General features: G+C 39.1%; 1 protein-coding gene across 2 annotated transcripts in view; it reads right to left on the bottom strand.

The window, feature by feature from the left end:
• UBE2E2 (ubiquitin conjugating enzyme E2 E2) overlaps positions 1–13944 on the bottom strand; it is a 376389-nt gene extending 362445 nt beyond the window's left edge. The window contains exons 1-2 of one of the 2 annotated variants that reach the window (XM_045088962.1): positions 13689–13944; positions 7893–8076 (exon numbers count right to left, since the gene is read on the bottom strand). In XM_045088962.1, the coding sequence (XP_044944897.1) occupies positions 7893–8068 (176 nt within the window). In that variant the 5' untranslated portion in view covers positions 8069–8076; positions 13689–13944. Of the gene's footprint in view, positions 1–7892; positions 8077–13487; positions 13634–13688 lie in introns of those variants that run through there. The other variant, XM_045088963.1, reaches the window with a different exon arrangement.
• Between the last annotated feature and the right edge of the window lie 4123 nt (positions 13945–18067).

Raw genomic sequence — 18067 nt, 5'->3', positions numbered from 1 at the left:
GGTGGGGAGAAAGACAACCAGAAATTCCAGAAGAAAAACACCTGTGTTGGGGGCACTTAGGGTCTTGGGATCAAGCCCCGCATGGGCGGGGCGGGGGGGGGGGGCAGGACCTCTGCTCGGGGAGCCTGCTTCCTTCTCTCTCTGCCTGCCTCTCTGCCTACTTGTGATAAATAAATAAATAAAATCTTTTTAAAAATAGAAAAGAAAAAAAGAAAACACCTGTGTTAGAAAACCATAGATCAAATATGAAGGCAACTAAAATGTAAAACTATTTTAATGAAGTAACAAATGTTAAGGGGGAAAAAAGAGAGATTGGACCTATCTAGCCTAATGTTATGACCCACTGGGTATTCTAGAGATCATGATATTGGATTTGTAGCAAATCTAATCGTAAAGTTCTATTTGGTCTTGCACTGAATATTTTGTTATAGTAAATGCACTGGCAATTTATATGTCTTTTGCTTATAAACAACACAAAGAAGATTCACTGTAGTCGTGCTATGCAATGTAAATATTACTAACCTTCAAGGTGTAAAATTAAGTGTACCTAACTGAAAACAGTTTGAGAAGATGGAGAAAGAATGAAGGTTATTAATATCTCCATTTTACAAAGTAGGGAACCAAGAAATACTGTTGAAAATTGAAAGAATAAGAAATAATGGCTTAAATATACGATTTAGTTATGAAAGACATCTAATACTTTTTTTTTTAATGTAACTACCATTAACTGGGAGGAGGAAAAGGGAATGAAGAGTAGGTAAACAAGCTACATCTTCAAATTTCATAGCAAAGAGTCAAAAGATACTAACAATTCAACAAACAGGTTTAAGTATTCTATATAATTTGTTATGCATAAACACCAACAGAAGGACTTAGTGATGGTGAAAAGAGTTTGCTTCAAGGGAATAAGCTGGGATAGAGAAGGTATTTGGACAGAAATTGTTGCTTTCCACTAAAATGTCTCTGTATTGCTTAATTAGTTATCAGAAACATGAATAACATCTATGAATTGTTTTTAAACCAAGAGGACCAAAAAAACAGCCATTCAAATGAGCAAGCTTAAATTGTCGAAGAAAGCTTTTTAATAGAATTTCTATGGGATTTTCAAATAACTCATCTTGTTCTATGCTTATACCATCCCTCTGGGTTTAAAAAATTGATAAATCAGGGGCACTTGGGAGGCTCAATAGGTTAAGCGTCTGACTCCTGATCTCAGCTGAGATATCAATCTCATAGTCATGAGGTTAGCCCTGCACTGGGCTCCAGGCTAAGCATGGAGCCTACTTTAAAAAAAAAAAAAAAATTGATAAATCATAATTTTCTATCAAATAATTCTATAATGGAACTCGAACCCCTCTAAATGTCTATAATTCCAGATCTAATTATTCAATATAAAAAGCAATTTACTGATAAACTTGACAACTCTAAGCAATGAGTCTATACATTAAAATGTATTTTGTGCCACACCTAAGAATGGCTGTATTTCTCTTGACAGAAAAGATAATACTAAGAACTGCTATTTAAACAGTTGCAAGATATCTTGCTGCTTTTAAGGACAGCAATTCAATTCTTTCTCAAAAGTTGTGATCATGGTATGTATTAAGATTCTCAGTCTTGATGTGGGGAAAGTAAGGAGGCAGCTATTTCAGAATCTGTCCCTTAGGTTGAAGAAAAATGAAAAAGTATTAGTAATTCATACTTACAGCCTACCTTTCACATGATGATCTTTGTCTACTAAAAGTGAACTAAATAAATCTCACAGAATTCTCTAAGTATTACTGTTTTATCATTTCCCATTTAAAAGATAAGGAAACTAAGGCTAGTTATTGTACCCTGGTAACATGAAAGACAGGCAATTATCTTGCTAAGTCAAACAAACAAAAGGCCTCTCTCTTATCAGAACTTTTAAGACAAAATTATTTCTTCAGACATAAATCAACTAGACAATTGCTTAAATTCCCAATTTCTATCTAGCAGTGCCACTTCTTTGGTTATTATGATACAGAAGTCAGGAACTGCACGTAAGTATTGAGACAAGTCAGAAGCAAAATACAAACTAAATTTCAGTTCGTAAGACAACCTAATACCTTAGCTATTCCAGAAAGAGGTAAGAGTCCTGCACGTGACCGTCATTTGCTAAAAAGAATGGAGTGGGAAGAGGGGAAGTGAAATAACAATCATGATTTATTTGGACTTACATAAAGAATATGGTATCAAAATTATACAAAATGGAGAAAATATGAAGTGCTCATTTTAACAACACCACATTGGATTAATGGTTCAGAAAAATGAAGCAGTAAGTACTGACATGTTTAAAACACACACACAGATTTCAGGCTAAAGAAAATTCAGTAACTCGTTCAGATCCAAGTAGAACAAGAATATTTGGACATGGCAATTCACAAAGGTATTTTCTCAGCAGTTACTTTAAAAAAAACAAAAAACAAAAAACTTCATTCCACCAAAATTACTTTCTATATTCCTCTATGGACTGTATTCCTTGATCACCTGAGAACTGTTATTCTGACTAACAGAATGAACTGGTCAAAACCCTTGAAAATGAAATTATTCTCAGGAAGAAAAACATCACACCATTAATTACTGAACTATTTTAAACTTCAAAGTAGCGAGCACCTGGGTGGATCAGTCGGTAAGAAGCTGCCTTCAGTTCAGGTCATGATCCAAAGGTCCTAGGATTGAGCCCCACACTGGGCTCCCTGCTCAGTGAGGAGCCTGCTTCTCCCGCTCCCCCTCCCCTTGCACATGTGTTCAAGCATGTGCTCTCTCTCTCTCAAATAAATAAAATCTTTAAAAACAAATAAATAAATAAATGTCAAAGTGGTATCTGAATTAACCCCGAAAACAGAGTCATTGCAAATAGTAAGCCTAAAGTTTAATGGTTGAATGATGATCTGTGATTTTTAAGATATCTTCAATTAAATGATTTTGCACATCAACTGTAAGATTCATCCTGATTTCAGAAACATTAAAAAGTTTGTATATGTACATTTAGAACCAAGAAGATTAAGTACAAAAAATTATCTATGAAGAGTACTACTTCATTCTAATGCAGAAAACTAAGAGCTTATATAATAAAAGTTGATGCTGGAAAGTACAAGAATCCACCTTCCAACCTAACAATAATTTAGTCTAAAACCAAACAGCATTCATTCCTAAAACACTCTATTATGTCCAATAAGATTACAATGTCTAAAGTTAATCTGGAATAAATGTGACTTAAAATTCACATTTACAGATGTATCAACACTTGAAAGTAGTGCAGTCAATTCAATGACAAGCTCAAAACAGTTATTTTATTCAACTGACTCATAAATTTAATAAAATCATCAAAACTTGTCAGTGCCAGACATAGTCCAACTACATACTTGCGAATATAACAGGAGTGATACAGACATTATCAGGAGAACAGACCATGATAACAGCATGCCAATGTTTTAAGAAACAAATTCTTGCCAAAGAGCAAAAATTGATCAAAGATGTAACTATAATCTTCCTCTTCACTCAAAATAGATGAAATTAATTCATACCATTGTTTAAATAAAATACCCACTTAACTGTTTCCTGTATCCTACCCTACATTACTTTTCCATAATACTTGAAAACCGAGATTTTTTTTTAAGAAAACATGTTTCTACACAAAATCATTTAGTTCTTCAATTATAGCACATTTCAGGCAATTGAACACCTATGTGCAAAGTGCTTTTCTTGAGTGACTATAAAATGCGTATAATCACAGCATCTGAGTATATCTAGTTTAACAACAGCACTACATCCTCAAAGGCTAACATATATCTCATTGTCCGAAAATTTATCAAATGAGCTTGAAAAATATCTACAAGACTTTAACTGGCACAAAGTCTGACAATGACAGCATTGGTGTATGAGACCTTATCAGATGCCAAATAAATGCTTTATCACATTTAGTTCTCACAACAGCCCTATGAAGACAGTACCATTATTATCTCCATTTTATAGAAAAGAAAACCTAGAATTAGAAATGTTAAATTATGGGGGCACCTGCGTGGCTCAGTGGGTTAAGCCTCTGCCTTTGGCTCAGGTCATGATCTCAGGGTCCTGGGTTCAAGCCCCACATTGGGCTCTCTGCTCGGCAGGAGCCTGCTTTCCCCTCTCTCTCTCTGCCTACTTGTGATCCCTTATTTATTTATTTATTTATATTTATTTATATTTATTTTTCCCTGCTTTCCCCTCTCTCTCTGCCTACTTGTGATCCCTCTCTGTCAAATAAATAAAATTAAAAAAAAAAAAAAAGAAGAAAGAAATGTTAAATTATGTATCTAAAATCACAAGGCTATTTGCCAGAACCTATAATTAAACCCATACCCCACCTCTAGAATCCAAGCTCTACACTGCTTCTAATAGATAAACTTTCTCCTATAAAATGACACCAAATGGAAAAGACTTCTCACCTGAATAAAAACCAATTAATGATAATAAATCGGAATTTCATTTTGAAACTACCTCTAACTTTGAATCTTGTAATTAGTACTGGGATCTTAATATGCATGGAAGATCCAATCCCTATAATAAACTCAAGGTTCTAAGGAAACCAGTAAATAAATATTATGACCTTCCTATGGTAGGCACTGTAGATATAATGATGAATTTAAAAGATGCCCTCATGATTCTCAAATTTTTTCTCAGTTGTTAGAACTTAAGCAAAGATGACAAACATAAAATAAATAAAATAACTTCACTATCAACTAAATCAGGGAAAAGGAAGAGTGAAGAATTAAGCTTTTTCTTTTAACTTAAAAAGCCAGCAGGGAAGCCGCATTTTTATACTTAAAACATATAGTAAATGATTTAATCACTTCAGATACTGAAACCCGTAAAACACCTGGAGATCTTCTAGAGGAAGGTCATAAATCACAATTTTAAAATCACAGATTACAGGGGTGCCGGGGTGGCTCAGTTTGTTAAGCATCTGCCTTCGGCTCAGATCATGATCTCAGGGTCCTGGCACTGAGCCCTGCATCAGGCTCCCTGCTCAGCAGAGGGCCTGCTTCTCCCTCTCCCCTCCCCCCAGCTTGTACTCTCCCTCTCTCTCTGTCAAATAAATGATTAAGTCACTTCAGATACTGTCACCCATAAACTACCTAAAGATATTCTAGAGGAAGTTTATAGGATTTAGTAGCCTTGTGATCTTAGATACATAATTTAACATTTCTAATGCTGGGTTTCCTTTTCTGTAAAATGGAGATAATGATACCATCTTCATAGGGCTGCTGTGAGAACTAAACATGATAAAGCATTTATTTGGCATCTAGTAAGATCTCATACACTGATATTGTCATTTATAGACTTTGTCCAGTTAAAGTCTTGTAGGTATTTTTCAAGTTCACTTGATAAACTTTGGGAAATGAAATATATGTTAGCCTTTGAGGATGCAGTATTGTTAAAAAAGAAATACTCAGATGCTGTGATTATATGCATTTTATAGTCACTCAAGGAAAGCACTTGGCACATAGGTGCTCATAGGTGCTCAACTGCATGAAATGTGCTATAATTGAAGAACTAAATGATTTTATGTAGAAACATGTTCTCTTTAAAAAACCTCAGTTAAACGTCTGCTTCAGTTCAGGTCACGATCTTGGGGTCCTGAGATGGGAGCCCAGCATCAGGATCCCTGCTCAGCGGGGAATCTGCTTCTCCCTCTGTTCTTCCCTCCCACTCATGCCCTCTTTCTCTCTCAAATAAATAAATAAAATCTTAAAAAAAAAAAAATCACAAATTCACAAGAAAGAATCTGTCAGTAGAGGGATTCCTTCAGCCAAAAAGCAATTCAGACAACACTTAATACTTTAACCAATGCAATAATACCAATTTCTATTATATGCCAGCCAGGTACTGTTTTGAATTCTTTACACACACCATCTCAAAACTACATCTTATCCCCTACTTAAAAAAGATGGGGAGGACTAGGTTTGAATATATAATCTATACCTGTTTTACACACTGCAGTAAAATAAAGTAAAAGACGATCCATGTATGTGAAAAAATTCATGCAATCCTCAGTTTCACACATGATACATTAATAATCTCTCCTAAGCAGAATTTGATCTTTTGATACATCACTCAAGAAACAGGATTTTGGGGGCGCCTGGTGGCTCCGTCATTAAGCATCTGCCTTTGGCTCAGTTCATGATCCCAGGGTCCCCGCATCAGGCTCTGTGCTCAGCAGGAAGCCTGCTTCTCCCTCTCCCGATCCACCTGCTTGTGTTCCCTCTTGTCACTGTCACTCTCTCTCTGTCAAATAAGTAAATAAATAAATAATCTTAAGAAAGAAAGAGGATTTTGAAGGATTTTACAGTGGTACTCCCAACAGGGGGAAAGGCAGGGCTTCAAGAAAGAGTCTTTGCTAACAAGCAATCATGGGAGAACTGAGCACGGAGCCAGGAGAAGCACTATCTAGACCCCACTCCCCACAGACCTAGCCAGCCCATCCTCTCCCTTTTCTGATAAGCTAAAGATGCCATGTGGAAATCCTTACTATCAGAAGCTGAGGGACTGAATTATAGTTTTCTTGTGCATATGCAGGCACAGTCTGTATCTGAGTATCTCTTACCCACCCACCCCAACCTCCTTTCTTTCATCTAAATGTCGTATTTTCTCCCTTCTTACCTTTCCTATCCATACTAACTCCACCTCCCCCTTTCCCAGCAGCAGGTCATTTTGTGTTTTGGCCAAGCAGCAGAGGGGTCATGTCAGCCAGCTAAAGGCCCTCTGGACTTGTGCTGTGACAGCAAAAACAAACAGAACCCTTTCCCCACACTGGCATATTCTACAAAGGCTTAAAATTTGAGGCTATCTGCCTTCCACACAACTCCTTCATCAGAAGTCAGGGATCAGCAATACACTTTTGGGAAAGGTATGACTACCACAGTCCCTTGGAAAGACCACTCATGATCACTCCAACATCTCTATCTAGAAGCTCATGTTCCACATGGAGGCTTGAGAAGGTTCTTCCTGATCCTGAGAATTTACTAGGCCAGAAGGAAATTGACTAGGCCAAAGGTCTGCTAGACTGTAATGGTTTTTGGTCTTCAGGAAAGGACCCCCTAACCCAGACAACCCAAAAAAATATAAAACTATCATTCAACACTCAGACATTCCTCTATGCCTAAAACTTACAAAATGCCTTCATTATGCTTCCTATTTGACATCTTTTAAAAGGTATTAGAACAAAACAAGAACATTAAATCACAAAATAGGGAAAAACTGTACTCAATCTAGTTTACTCTTAAATTATTTTCCAAGAGATATTCTATAATTAAACAATATTAAAGTTTATGTCTCTCATAAGCAACTGATGTGGCAATAGAGAATCATTCAAGTATCTACCTTCCAGATCTATTGTCTAGAGAAAAAAAAGCATATCAAGATGGACCCACTGCCTAATACAATAAAACCAAGATGTATTTGTCAAACTTCAGCATTTCTAACTTTACTAATAGGGAGTAGTAGAAAATACACATCGTTCAACAACTTTTTTAATAGAATTCTACTCACTGTCCTGTTACAGAAAAGAATAAAATATTTATAGTCAAGTAAATCAAACTATCATACATTTACACACATTTTCCTATATATGCTCAATTAATAATACATAAACACACACAATGGATATATATATTTATGGATGTGCCATTCTGGTTAACTGACTTTAAATATTAAAAAGTTCATATTGCCTACAATTAAAACACTGTAAAAGAATCTTGAATAAGAAAGAAAAATCCCTGAATCTCATGGACCACACCCCAGAAAAATGACTAAATACAACACAAAGATAGAATTTAAAACAATAAATTGAGACTAAAACTTTTCTAAAAGGCATATAATAATTGAGGTACCTTTTAGCACTAGTTGACAATTTAGCAGCTGTTTTGCTGGATATTTTTCCCTCCTTTTTCTTGGGCTGAACTTGCTCTCTTTCTGGTTCTTGCTGAACACTTTCACGTTGGTCTCCATCAGAACTTCCTCCACTAGTGCTTGGGCTGTCATCAACTCTTTGTGCCTCAGTGGACATTTTAGACCCTGGATTGAAAATAAAAAATCAATTATTTAGTTATGGGAGGACTACCTCTAAAATAGAGAAAAAGTAAACCTCAAAGTAGAAGCAAAGCTAATATACAATGAATACAGTTGCCACTTACAAATCAGCTTTGGGAGTTGCCAAAACTTTTCTCTCAAAATGTAACTAGGAAAAAAAATGAAAACCACAAAATATACACACAAAATGTTCACAGTAACATTATTCATAAAGCTTGGGCACCTGGGTGGCTCAGTTGCTTGAGCAACTGACTGCCTTCGGCTCAGGTCATGATCCTGGAGTCCCAGGATCAAGTCCCGCATCAGGCTCCCTGCTCAGCAGGGGGTCTGCTTCTCTCTCTGACCTTCCCCCTCTCATGCTCGCTCTCTCTCATTCTCTTCCTCTCTCAAATAAATAAATAAAATCTTTTTAAAAAATTACTCATAAAGCCAAAAGAGGAAACAACTCAAACATCCACTAATAAATGGATAAACCAAATAGTATACAGCCACACAATGGAATATTATTCAGTTGTAAAAAGTAATGAAGCACAATATATACACACTACAACATGGATGAACTTTAAAAACATTACACTAAGTGAAGGAAGCCGGTCACAAAAGACAACTATATGTTTCCATTTACATGAACTGTACAGAATAGGCAAATTCACAGAGACAGAGAAGTTGGTAAGTGTTTGCCAGGACTAGGAATGAGGGAAAAATGGGTAAAGGAGTGCTAATAGGTATGAAGTATTCTTTTGGGGTGATGAAAATGTTCTTAAATTAGATAATGGTGATGTTGTACAACTCTAAATATTCTGAAAACTACTAAATTCAAATCCTCCAAACTAGTCAACTGTTATCTCTGGTAACAGAAGAACACAAAAGAACACAGAGGCCCACATGATTCTAAATAAAAACTGAACCACATGATGGTGTCAGCATGTCGAGCAATATACCAAGCAACTGTGTTTCACAAGAAATGGACACTGTCTTGAGATGCTGAGGGACTCCCCTCCCCCCCTCCCCAGCCTTGGATAAAATATTCCTAAAGGCTTTCAAATTCCCTTTGCTCTGAGTTCATGCTCCCCACACAGCTCTGATTATCAACTCAACTTTCTTAATACCTTGACATATAGCTGCAGCTACAACCTGGATAGCAGACACAAAAAATTCTAAGTGAGAAGGGATATCCCTTCTCAACTGTCAACCCATCATAATCAATTTCTGAGTCTGATTTCTATGAACAGATCCCTTATGACCAAACTAGCTTAGAGTGTACTGACAAATTCAAAACGAAACTGACAAATCAATGTCCAGATTCTAAAGAGCCTTGTGCTCACTATGTTACTGTCACCTAATAACCACTTTGTAAAAGAAAGTACCTCAAATAAAGCACTGGTGTTTATTACTATAATTAGTCTAAATATATATATAGCTAGTTAACAATGATGAAAATTCATCATCACCCAAGATTTAACTTACAGCTTGCTCTAAATCAAAGTGATTTCATAATACAAATCTTTAATGGATTGAAGTTTTTATGGTAAGACAAACCAAAAAGCAATGGAAGAGAATGGAAGAGAGGTGAACAGTCAACAGAAAATACTGAATGCCTTCCATGAGACGTCACACAAGCACACCATCACCCCTCTCAACTCCAACATCCCATCCCCCATGCCAAATAAAACAGATCTGCACAAGCAGCTCTGAAACACACTGAGAGAAATCTGCCTGCTCTTCTACCTATTCTGTAAATGGAGAGCATCAGTCTCCACAGCTGTGACAACTTTTATGAGCACTAAAGTCACTTAATAGAATACTGAAATTTTATATCAGTATGTTTCATGTCTAGCTCTAACAGTCCTAACATATTTCTTGCTTTTTTTTTTTCATTTTTATTTCACTTTAATTCTTACCCTTGGATTTAACATTGATTTATTTTTCCAACTTACTTCTTTCAATTAAAATATATCACAAGTTTAAAATTTAGTAAGTATGTATATATAAGAGCAAGTTAGAGCAGATGTGCATGGAAGTCAGAAAGAGACCAATTCTCAGGGAAAGGTCCTTGGATATAGCAAAATGCTGTTGGCACTATTTTAAGAAATGTGGAATGAGTGAGAACTCCTTTTATACATCCTAAACCAGAAGCAATCCATTACATGACAAATATAGGGAAATCTAAATGAAATGAAATTCTTTTTTACTGAACCTGGAACCTCAGCTTAATAAACTATGCCCTCAGTTTCAATTATATATTACTTTAGTTATACACATTTATATATATACATTTATAGAGTTACAGGTATATATATAGTATATATATTCTTCTTAATATTCTTATTTATGTACATTTGTATGCTAATACTGCAATGAGCATATAATTACTTGAAGGATTACTCAATGATTCAATCTGAGCTATAATCTGAAGCCCAAATTTTGAAAATTGCTTCAGAATATAGAAAAACGAAAACTAGTCTCTCCAGAGGACTACTGAAAAGTACTATTATGGGGCACCTGGCTGACTCAGTTGGTAGAGCATGCAACTCTTGATCTCAGGGTTGCGAGTTTTAGCCTAATGCTGGGTGTAGAGATTACTAACTCAATAAATTTAAAAAGAAATGATTAAAAATATCCAAATAGGGAGTGAGTGCTAATAGGTATGGTGTTTCTATTTAAGGTGCTGAAAATGTTCTAAAAACAGATAGTTGTGATGGTTGCACATCCTTGTGACTATATACTGAGACCACTTAGTATACTATCTATTTTGAAAGGGTGAGTATTGCAGTACATGGATTATAACTCCACAAAGTGGTTATTAATAAATGGGCTTGGGTCTCAGTGTGTTTGGCTGATGGAGTTTAGAAAACTGACAGATCAAGAAATAAGTGGAGAAGTAGTGAAGATGTGGATACTAAAAGAATGCCAATAGAAGGTAAGTATTAGAGGAAATCCTTAAGGAAAATTCTTAAATTGTAATATACATATAGAACAGAACACAAATGGTGAGTGTTGGCCAATGAGTTGTCATGTACTGAACACACTTGTGTTACCAGTATCCAGGCCAAGAAACAGCATATTCGTCTCTCCTGTTACTACCCCAACCTCTAAGACCACATCTTGTCCATCTCTGAACTTCACATAAACTGTATGATGATATATACTCTTAAGTTTCACTACTTTCCATAAAGAGAAACCCAAATAGACGTATAATTTCTATAGTTTCACCATACAGAAAAAATTTTATTTCTACTTTTGACCTCACTTTATTTCATCCAAATGTTAATGTAATTCATCAGAGACCACTAATAAACACTACAGAAACTTTTAGAAACAAAGTTTTCATGTCTTTTTCAAATATCAAGAGTAAGGCAAATTTCCACTGATTTTGGTCTTAAATGCCCAATTACAGAAAAAAGTATTAGGAAAAAAATTATTGCACCACTCAGGTGGCAACTAATTTTTATGAAGAAAAAGCAGTCTACAAGCACTTTAATTAACTATAAATATAAAATTGGTGTTTTGTCTTATCAAAGTATAAATGAATAAAAAGTCATGAATCAAAACTCTTTAAAGCTATATTATAAATCAGCATTTTAAGATTATCTTTAAGATTAATTCCTAATTAGCTAATTTGATCAAATCATCTAATCTAGAAGGAAGATAAATTTAAATTCCAGGGTTATAAACATAGAGCTCTTCTTCAATGATAGTTTCAAAGCTAGTAAGATATTTAAATCTACATTTTTAAATATAGACTCAAACTAAAACTTGGCTTCTAAACATAAAATAGACTTTCCTCAAAAAATGTGTTATATTTAGAGTTTAGATATTGTTCCTTCTTCAACACACAAATTAAGCCTGTATTAGCTATGCACTCTATGTGGTAATTACAGTCCTGGAAATCAACAATATAGTAAATGAAATTCACTTGTTCCATAAAAACGAAATGATTCGGTTATAAACATAACTGATAAGTAAAAGCAACTATGGTAACTTCATAAATTTGATTACTATCCAGATAAGCCTTATAACTGTATTTTATGGTATAAAACTGCAATGTGCATTTGAGCTTTTACAACAAGAAAACGCCTAATTCTGTCATGTAATATCTTGTTATTTGTCTTCCTACTAAAATTTCTAAACTTTCTTAAAATGTAAAATAAAACACAATTTTTGAGGAAAAGGTGCTATGTTCTGGGGGAGATAAAATGGGGTATGACATTATATGAAAACACTACATCATCAGCATCAACCCACATACAAAACGCTAAAGAGCCAGAGCATCCAAATTGCTGAGACAATTATTTAAATCCCAAGGTCCAGACTGAATTATTACCACATATTCAGGAACACACTTTTTAAAGAACAGAGGATTTAAAAAAAAAAAAATCACTAAGAAGAGCTTGAAATCTTCCCAAAGCGCTAGGTAATCTCAAGGTAAGCCCTAGGACTTCCTTTTGTACTTTTAAATACAAATATCTGAGTAGACTCTCAAGAATACACAATATAAAACGATGAATCTTGAAAACATGCAAATAGGTCTAACAGCCACCGAGCACAGGATGATGTCTTTCTAAAACGGCCTTAATTTCCTTAAGGGAAGATGGATTGGACATTTCTGGTTGGTCGTGGGGGGAAAAAAGCCACAAGAAGCTACGCTTTATCTTCATTAGAAATGGTAAAGGGCAAAAGGATCAAAACATTATGAGAGAAGAGAGGGGGAGAAGTGGAGGGAGGAGGGCCGAGGGAATCCAGTTTCAAACCAGGCCAGGGGGGGCTGCAGAGAAGAGACCAGAAAAAAATGGGCTTCAGCTCCAAACTGTGACAAGCGCTAGGCTTCACAAAAGACCAATACAACACACACTTCACACCAGGGTATACACAAACACACCCCACAAGGTCTTCTCCAGGAGGGCCGCGGGGGTGCGGCGGCGGGGGAGCCAGACCCGGCACTCACCGGGAGAGACACCATGTGCAGCAATTATGCAATTAGGGAAAATAGCAAAAGATCAAGACGGGCACTTTCCACCGTGACATTTATCCAGTACTTTTGCAAAGACTTAGTTCCAGGATGCGGCTGGGAGAGGAAAGGGGCTGGGAGGGTGGCGAAGGATGGGGAACTGAGAACGGAAGGGGGTAGAAGATGGGCAGGGTGGGACGAGGCGGGGGGGGGGGGGATGAAAGGGGGGAGGGGTGGAAAAGGCGAGAAACCGGGGCAAGGAGGCTCGCGGGAGGGGGCGCAGGGAATGGGGCACGCCGGGGAACAGGGGAGAGAACTAGGGCGCAAGCGGTGTAAGCAGAGACCTGCGACGTGGAGGCGAGGTTGGGGGGGAAGCCCGCCAGAGGGAGGACGCCGGGGACGGGGACGGATGGTGGGGGGGGGGCACCGGCGAGGCCCGGGCGAATACCTGAGGGAGGGGCGTCCGCGCAGGTCGTGGGCTCCAGCCCAAGCGCGGGGAGAGAGGGCTTCGGGGGCGGGGGTGCTGGGAGGCCTCGAGGACGGGGTGTCCCCGCAGACGGTCTAGTCACCGAAAGCCGGACCCGCGCACCACGCACCCGGCCGCCCGGCCACGCCTGTACCCGCCGCGCTCGCGCCCGCCCGGACTCACCCTCAGCGCCTCCGCCGCCGCCCGCGGCCGTTCCAGCTCCGGCTCCCGAGGCTCTTGCCCGCGGCGGCTGCTGTGGCCGCCCCTGAGTCCTGGAAAGTGAAGCCACCACCTCCGTGAGACGCTGCCGCCGCCCGGCCGTCCGCGCGCGCGCCCGCGAGTGCGCGTCCCCGCGTGCCCGCCCGGGAGAGACCGCGAGAGCGCGAGCCCCACGTCGGCCGTGCCGCGCCGCGCGCCTCCCGGCACCCCAAGGCCGCTCGGCCCCGCCTCCTCCCCGCGCGCGGCCGCGAGGGGGCGGGGGCGGGCGCGCGCACAGCCGGGCTGCCCGGCCGGCCTGGCGAGGGGGCGGGGAGGCGGCGCGGAAAAGTAAAGTGACAGCCGAGTCCCGCAAGTGAGCAGTGGCGGGGGTGGGCGAGGGCAGTGCCATGGAGAAGCGAAGGCAGGGACACAGGAGAGGAGAGGGAAACAGAGGCTGACGAGACGACCTGAGGGGAAGGGACGCGGGGACCTTGACGGCACGCGCATTAAAGGGAAATGTTGGCTGGGGGTAGTGGGAGTTGCCCTAAGACGGAACTGGGTGCGGCATTCTACGCCCATCCACTGCAGCCCTGGACTTGCCTCAAAGAGTCCGCAAAGTACGCTACTGGGACTGACCCTGTTGACATACCAGCCAAAACTCGGATGCACGGTGCCCACATGCACCCAAGAAGAGAAAAGTTCGCACTATCCTGGAGAGTTCGCAAAGGCTAACCCAGACTACGCTACAGTGTAACAAGAATGTTCTGTCTTTTGGTTCGCCCTGGCCTAGAATGTACACGGGTACCCAGGAGCTCCATGCCATTTCTCATGCCCTGGGAAACTGGGGAGAGAGGTGAAAGGAGGAGGAGCTATCAGAACGAGTAGGCGCTGCATTAATGCCCAGTCAAAGGCAATGGGAACTGTGGCAGTGCTGTGGCTAGCCGGAGGGAACATTGGGTTCCCCTATAATCTTCACCCCAAATAACCATTTAAAAAAAAAACCCTATGTCTGCCATGCAAACTCAGCTTCTACAAAATTTCCCCCACCTCTACCCCTCTTAGCAACTGATAACTGTTGCTGCTCCTAGACCCATTCTATATAGGAGCTGTCGTTATATGTGTGACATATCCTTGAGCTGTCACTTTTTGTGGCAAAAGTGTCCAGCCTACAAAGGGCTGAAGGTAGCCCCACCAGAGTCCAGCACAATTCAAGCAGCCAAAAGAAATCAGTGCAGTAAGACCCCAGAGGACAGGATCAAGTCAAGATCCATACATATGTCTATAACTGAAAATCCCTTTATCCTTCTTGAGGAATATTAAATAATAACATCCTTGAAAATTGGCAATGGCGGGTATTGGTTTCCAGCCTCCAGAAATTACTATTGAGTAAAAAGTGGGTGTGTTCTTGGGTGTCCTTTCTATGCAGCACTCAAGGATATCAACAGGCCCTGTACCCTAAAACTCAAAAACATGTATTGGAAGATTACATATTTAGCATGTCCTGGGGTTATTATCAATTATATAGCCACCTATACCTCTCACATGGTACAATATTTTATGCATATAATGCATAAAATTTGCTTTCTAATATTAGAATATGACCAAAATAGAACATTTCATAGATTGCCTTAAATGTCTGCATAATTTATTTTACCTCATTAAATCTCCATATTTTAATATTTTCATTTCCTGATTGTGTTTTGTGATGATTTGGTGAGAATAGATGACAGAATTCCCGTTTTCTAGGTCTCTATACTTTTCTCCAACAGACTACTTGTGTATATATACTCAGGTATATATCCTGTTGGGTTTTGCTTGGTTTTTAACGAATATTTTATAACAAAGTTCCCTTCTGTTATAGAAAGTATCAAAGTTGTTTTTTAGTCCTGGTCATTGGCAGCTGGTGGCTAGGAATGCAGCAATGTCAACTTCTAACTCTGTGAAAGAATTGGAAAATTTTTCACTGTTTAACTGCTGAAACTATGATTGCTGTGGTACTTCATTTATCTGCAAATGTTATAACTGCTATGTACTATTTATTGAATTTAAGAAATTAAGGGTATAATACAAATCAGAATTGCCTTTTCTTTAATCCAAAGAATGTTGAGTACTAGGCACTGTCTAATTGATTGGGGTATGATATGGAATAAAAGAAAAAAATCTAGGGCACCTGGGTGGCTTAGTTAAGCATCTGTCTTTGGCTCCAGTCATGATCCTGGAGTCCTGGTATGGAGCCCGAGTGGAGCTCCCTGTTTAGCAGGGAGTCTGCTTCTCCTTCTCCTCCTCCACCCCACTCATGTCCTATCTCTCTCTCTATCTCAAAAAAATAAATAAAAATCTTAGAAAGAGAGAGAAATCCCTATCCTCACAGAGCTTCCCTATTTCTGAACTTTCTCTTTGTTTTATAAGTTACATCCAATTCATCAGCAAATTCTGTTGATGCTGCCTTCAAAAATACACCCTGAAAGTATCCACTGCTTCCCACCTCTCTCCCCACAGCTCAGACTGTAGTCTAAGCTACCATCATCTCTCAACTACAGCCTCCTATCTGATCTTGCTACTTCCCTTACCTACTATCCCTCCATTCCCCCCTCCCTCAGGACACACAACAGTCTATTTTGTCCTTTAAAATATAGGTCTCTCCTGCTCTCAAAACCATCAGTGGCAGGGTGCCTGGGTGATTCAGTAGGTTGGGCATCTAACTTCAGCTCAGGTCATGATCCCAGGGTCCTGGGATCAAGCCCTCCACTGGCTCCCTGATCAGCGGGTAGCCTGTTTCTCCTTCTCCCTCTGCCATTCCCCCTACTTGTGCTCTCTGGCTCTCTCTACCTCTCTGTAAAATAAATAAATAAAATCTTTAAAAGAAAAAGAAAAGAAAACTTTCAGTGGTTTCCCATCCTAGAGCAACATCCAGAATTCTTACAATGGCTTCATGGCCCATGATCTGCCCCCACCCTCCCTCAGGACCCCCTCTGATCACATAATAAAACTTCACCCCATTCTCATTTCCCGCCAACCACACTAGCCTCCTTGCTATTATGGAACACACCAAATATTTCTTTAAATACTTCTGACTTAACAATTTCCTATCTCTAGAACATTCTTCCCTTTACCTCTCCCCTCAGCTCTTCTTATAGCCCTTATTTTGCTTAATTTTTTTTCATGACCATCATAATAAATCTGAACTAATGTATAAGTACTTTGGGAACAAGAATTTTGTTGGTTGAGGTTCATTGACTGATATATATATATATATATATATATATATATATATATTCAATAAATACTGGTCCAATAAATGAAATTGAACTCTTGCTGTTAATGACATAGTAGACACTCTTTTTAATTTCTCCAATAATAATTAGCACTTAGTGTGTTCTTGATTTGTACCAGGCAAAGTTCAAGTACTTTACATATACTAGCTCATAAACACCCCCATAAGGTTGGTTTCATTCAATAGACCCCACTGTATAGATGAGAACACCAAAGTACAAAGAGATTAAGTCACTTGCCCACAGTCACACAGCTAGTGAGTAGCAGAACTGGGATTTGAAATCAGCAGTTTGGCTCTGGAGTTGATGAAATTCAGGACACATTAATTTGAGCCCAGTGTTACAAATAGATTTCACTTGATTTTCTCAAGTCCTCTCCCCTAAGACTCAAACTTGGTCTCCAAAACAAATAGCTTACCTGCCTTATATTTCTTGCTCTGATCCATCAATCTATCATCATGAACTCACTCCTTTCCTATATTTCTAATTTCTGGGCTTTAATATATAGCCTACATTTTTCCCCCTAGAATTGGCAAATAAGAATGGTTTTTATAGGTCCCTTCTTTTTTTCTTTTTTTTTCTTTAAAGATTTTATTTATTTATTTGACCAAAAGAGAGAGAGATCACAAGTAGGCGGGGGGGGGGGGTGCGGGGAGCAGGATCCCCGCTGAGCAGAGAGGCTGATGTGGGGCTCAATCCCAGGACCCTGAGATCATGACTTGAGCTGAAGGCAGAGGCTTAACCCACTGAGCTACCCAGGTGCCCCTTATAGGGCCCTTCTTATAATTTTTGTTATCACCAACTGAGTATGTAGTATGGTACATGAGTAGGTAGAGTCACAATTAGTTTTCTAGCATGACTGGAAGTATGCTAGAAAAGACTTGGGGGTAACTGCACTGGTTTCAGCAGATGGTTTTTGCATCATACTGGGAGAGCTGCTCCTTGTTTGGCTGCTCCCATTCTTGTTAGGCACCCAATGGTCAAGGATTGTTAAATATGTGGATTATACTCCCTGGAGGAAATATCATTATTAACTTAAGTTTACCAAAGATTAGGACCCTGTGAGAATGAGATGAAAAACAACAATCTTTT

The sequence above is a fragment of the Mustela putorius genome, unplaced genomic scaffold (assembly GCF_011764305.1).
Source record: "Mustela putorius furo isolate JIRA1106 unplaced genomic scaffold, ASM1176430v1.1 tig00003834_pilon_pilon_pilon, whole genome shotgun sequence".
Taxonomy (NCBI): domain Eukaryota; kingdom Metazoa; phylum Chordata; class Mammalia; order Carnivora; family Mustelidae; genus Mustela; species Mustela putorius.
Note: the sequence above shows the minus strand (reverse complement) of the source record. Positions and strands in the feature narration are given on the sequence as shown.